This window comes from Octopus bimaculoides, chromosome 23 (genome assembly GCF_001194135.2).
Source record: "Octopus bimaculoides isolate UCB-OBI-ISO-001 chromosome 23, ASM119413v2, whole genome shotgun sequence".
NCBI lineage: Eukaryota > Metazoa > Mollusca > Cephalopoda > Octopoda > Octopodidae > Octopus > Octopus bimaculoides.
In genome coordinates this window covers 18474763-18479762 of record NC_069003.1, presented here as the reverse complement: position 1 = coordinate 18479762, position 5000 = coordinate 18474763, and the positions used below count along the sequence as shown (strand labels likewise).

The 5000-nt window shown below is 35.7% G+C and overlaps 1 protein-coding gene across 1 annotated transcript in view; it reads left to right on the top strand.

Annotated features, from left to right (window-relative positions):
• Nucleotides 1-5000, top strand: part of LOC106867818 (inter-alpha-trypsin inhibitor heavy chain H5) — a 66881-nt gene that overhangs the window by 29655 nt on the left and 32226 nt on the right. The window contains exons 7-8 of the mRNA XM_014912841.2: nt 345-456; nt 1601-1633. Coding sequence (XP_014768327.1) covers nt 345-456; nt 1601-1633 — 145 coding nt within the window. The remainder of the gene's footprint in view (nt 1-344; nt 457-1600; nt 1634-5000) is intronic.

Here is a 5000-nt window from a genome sequence, read left to right as displayed (position 1 = left end):
GATCCTTGAAGCTTGCCCCGACCCAAAGTACACCAGGAATTGCAGCTGCTTCTCCCAAACCTTCCCAAACCTAGACCGTCGCTTAACACGTCTTGTCCTGACCGCAGCCCCGTTCGAAAAGGGCACGAATCCCGATCGAGGCTCCCTCTGCCCTTTTTCCCCTTCCGGTCGACTCGCCCTTCCGGTCAGCCTCCCCAGACACTGACGTCATACCACACTCCAGCATGGCCGCAGTCAAATGACTAAAACAAATAAAAGAATAAAACAATTTACAGTATATGTGTGTGTGTGTGTGTGTGTGTGTGTACATTTATTAAAAGTATATGTTCCTATTTCTCTTCCAGTATCATTTCCTAAACTCCCTGACCAAGATGCAACTGGATTTGCCTATATTTGGAGGTTTGTCATCAAAGTTTATTGATATCAACCCGGACTATCAGAGAGATAATTATGCAAGTGAGTATTAATATTTATATATATATATATATATTGCTCTACATAACATTTATTTACTAATAATATTCTAAATACTACAAATGGCAAACTATAGTGTCATTACATACAGGTTTTCAATGAAGCAATCATTGGTTCACTATATTTCTAATGGGGAGAACTGATAAGGGAGTCTTTGTAACATAGTGCAGAACAAATATCACAAGGGACTTTGAACAACACCATTTATTTAGTTTGTTTTTTGGTGACTATATGCAACATATATATATACATATATATATATATATATAAATGAAACATCCAAACACTGAGATTTGAAATTAGATGTTACTACTGTTCATATCATCTGTGGATAAATTTTAAATTTGATGATATCACCAGCAGTGACATGGGTGGAACGCAGTTATAATAGCTTTAAATAGCTATGAATTATAAATTTGCACGAAGCGTAATGATGCTTAACAAGCATCTTACCTTCTAGAAATAAGAGCTAAGTTTTAAATTAATCCACTGTAGCACACCAAGATAACAGAGAAAAACAGTATACGAGGAAAACAGAAAGAATTAAAACATTTAACAGCACAAATAAAAATATTATGCAATTAGGGATATCCACAAACCAGGTTTCAGCTTTTGGGTATTTAGACTTATATTTAGACATATATATATATATATATATCATCATATATTATACATATATATAAGAAATTAAATAAGTGACAAGGAAATAAGAAATTATGTCTTGAACTATATATACACAGTTGTCTGTACACACACACACACACACACACACACACACACACACACACACACATGTAAATGCTATCCCAAATAAAATTGCACTCCCTTTTTGAAGCTCCAATGAAGCTATACGGAATTATCCAAGTGCATTGCATCATTAGTAGCCATCTGAAGTTGTCTAAAGAAGAACTTTCTATGTAGAAACTCAGGTTTCAAACAAATAGAAAATCTGTAAGCTTTTCCTCAATTGTAGAGTATAAGCAATAAGTGAACAGTGGGCTTTATAAACGTTATACTACAAACTCCACTCTACCTATTTGATACACACACACAAATACACACACACACACATAAATATGCTTTTTGTGCCAATTGTAAATTTTCATTCTTCTTTTCAATTTTTCAGTGTCTCGCAGTGGAAATGTAGAATACCTGAGAAGTGAGTCATCCATATTAATAATCAAATACATAAAGTGTGAATCTTTTGATCCTACACTAATACTAACCCTATCAGTTTTTCCCCTTCTAGATCTTGGCCCTCAAGAATTCACTCCTTGCATAGGTTTCTTCTTTCTCCAGTTTTTCTCTTTTTTTTTTTTTGATCTGGTCGCAGCCTCTGACTTACAACTGTTTAAGAAGTATATTAATCATATCACTATCATCGGTCTTGGAATGGCCTGCTAAAGTCATGAGCAAAGAGGGAAAAAATCTGGCAGGAATTGTATAGGGCTGGACTAAAGGACTCATGTTATTCACTGTTATTTGCTAAAGTATAAGATGCCATTGTTTCATTAAAAAAAATTTACTTTTGAAAAAAAAAATGCTTAGGAAGCAATATTTTTAGGTCACAGGCATAGCTGAGTGGTAAGGAGCTTACTTCCCGACCACACGGTTCCAGGTTCAGTCCCAACCTTGGGCAAGTGTCTTTTACTATAGCCTCGGGCTGACCAAAGCCTTGTGAGTGGATTTGGTAGGCAGAAACTGAAAAGAAGCCTGTCATATATATGCATCTGTGTCTTTGTGTCTGTGTTGGTTCCCACCACTGCTTGACAACCAGTGTTACTGTGTTTATGTCCCTGTAACCTAGCAGTTCAGCAAAACAGACTGATAGAATAAGTACCAGCTTAAAATAATGGGTAATGGAGTCAGTTCATTCGACTAAAAATTCTTCAAGAAGGTGCCCCAGCATGGCCACAGTCTGAAACAAGAAAAAGATATCAGGAGATATTTTAAAAAATAAAAGTTTACGAAGCAATATTGTTAGGAAAATCATTTTACTTAAAATGTAACTATGACACATATAAAACAGGTTTTTTTAAAGAGAAAGTTGCATTATATGCCAGCAGCAAATATAATGGTTGTCATTTTTCTCTATCAGCATGGAAGCTATTGCATAGAATCACTGTCTCTGGCTTGTTCTAGAGTAACTGTCCTGGCCACAGATACCAGATACCAGAGTGTAGTGATGAGCATAGTTTTCTATACAAACCTTCGACTTCTAGTCAGGTTACAAACCCAGACATCATACATTGTCAGTCATCGACATTCACACTCTTCATGTTAAATTATGCTGCACAAGAAACAAACATTCCATCAGCACCATCCACCCTGCAACACAGTCTTCAGCAGAAAGGGATATTGCTGTCAAAATCAAAGATGGATGGCAGAATAATCTAGCTCCAACATCCTCCAGATACATCTTTTTACTTGTTTCAGTCATAGGACTGTGGTCAACCCTAGTACTTACCTGTAAGTCTAATATTTGTTCTATTCCACTGGTGTCTTTTGCTGAACTGCTAAGTTATAGAATGTAAACAAACCAACACTGGTTCTAAAGCAATGGAGTGGGGACAGACACAAACACACACACACACACACACACACACACACACACACATACACACACACATACATACCTAGATGCAGGTGTGGTAAGAAGCTTCCTTCTTGATGACATGGTTTCAGGTTCAGTCCCACTGTGTTGCACCATATGACGGAAACAAGTAAAATATAAAAGATAGTGTCTTTGTTGACTGTCACCCTTCTTTGATTGCTATCAGGTATATACCATATTTAATTGCATAAAAGATGCATGAATATATCAAATGCACCTCAGTTTCAACAGAGCACAGACAGGAAAAAAGTTCTTAGTGTATTAAAGCCTTCAGTATTTAAAGCAATCTTGCAGTACATTACAAAACATTACAAAAATACCTTACCAATAACAGAAAACATTCATCAGCATCACCATCATCATCATCATCATCAACTTTTAACATCTATTTTCCATGCTGACATGGGTTGGACAGCTTGATAGGAACTAGCCAGGCCAGAGGCTGTACCAGGTTCCATAATCTATTTTGGCTTGGTTTCTACAGCTGGATGCCCTTCCAAATGTTAACCACTCTACAGAACGTACGGGATGCTTTTTATGTGGTACCATCACCAGTCCTTTTACATGGTACCAACACCCACACCAATGCATTTTATGTGACACCTTAGTTTTAGGATCTCAATTCTGTTGTGGTGCGAGGGTCTTCTTGAGTACACTGTATATAAAAAGCAAGTTAGCATGAGAGCTAACCATAAAGCAGGAAATCATGATAGTGAAAATATCTTACATGATTACAGTAATAAAACATGCAAGGAAAAAGCAAGCTTATTGGAGGTCCAAGTTTGTATATAGGACCCGGGGTGGATTTTTTTTCTTGTCACATTTTTTGGCGAGAAAGTTAGTCTGCCCTAGATGCCATCAAATAGAATCTCCTTCTAACTTCTCTCTGTTTTTCACCATTTTAACTTCATCCCACTCCTCTCTGATTCAGCATTTTTATTTTCCTTTTTTCTTTCTATTTCTTACCAAAAGAAAATACTATTGTCTCTGATGAAGAATTTTTTGAAATGTTAGGCCAAAATATTCTATATATTCTACTTTGGAATTATTTATATAAGCTTATAGTTTGACTTTTTAATCCCGATCATATGGGAATATAAACAACGACTACTCAAATTTGTTTGGGGTTGCAATATTGCTAATGACATATACAGACAGAGAAATAGATACATACACACACACAAACACACACACAACATATATATGTAGATGTCTAATACAACCATTGAAAATATGATGCTATATTTATGTTGTCTGCTAGGGTAATTTCTCCATGATACATGTGTATATATAATTAATATACATCTGATGGTCATAATCTTATACATTTGCAAGAGAGAAAGGTGGGAAGGGTGTACAATGGTGTATTTAATATCAACTCCAATACAATGGCCAGGAACATATTTCATTAATGGAAGCATGAATGAAAAGCAATGCCAAGACAATCACCGAGACCCAAGACAGTACTTGAAGACTGAGCACAAACAGGTTGCGATCGTAAAGAGGATGGTGATGGGATGGGAGGGGGTGCAGTGAAAGTCTAAATATTCTTTTATTTAGTCAAGTACTTTGAATATGTATATGCATGTATGGATTTATATACATACACATATATATACAAATGAACATACACACACACACGCACACACACACACACAGATAGATAGATAGATAGATAGATAGATGTGCATACATACATCTCTCTCTCTCTCTCTCTCTCTCTCTGTATATATATATATATATATATATATTATTGTGTATGGGGAGAGTCATTTTGTTTTAGTGCCTTATTATTTAACACACTCACTGGTTCGATTTCCACACATTTACTTATTTATTTTTCCCAAAATTTTCAATGGAAAAAGGTTGCAAGACACAACGAAAATTTTGAAGTAAATAAATAAGTAAATGA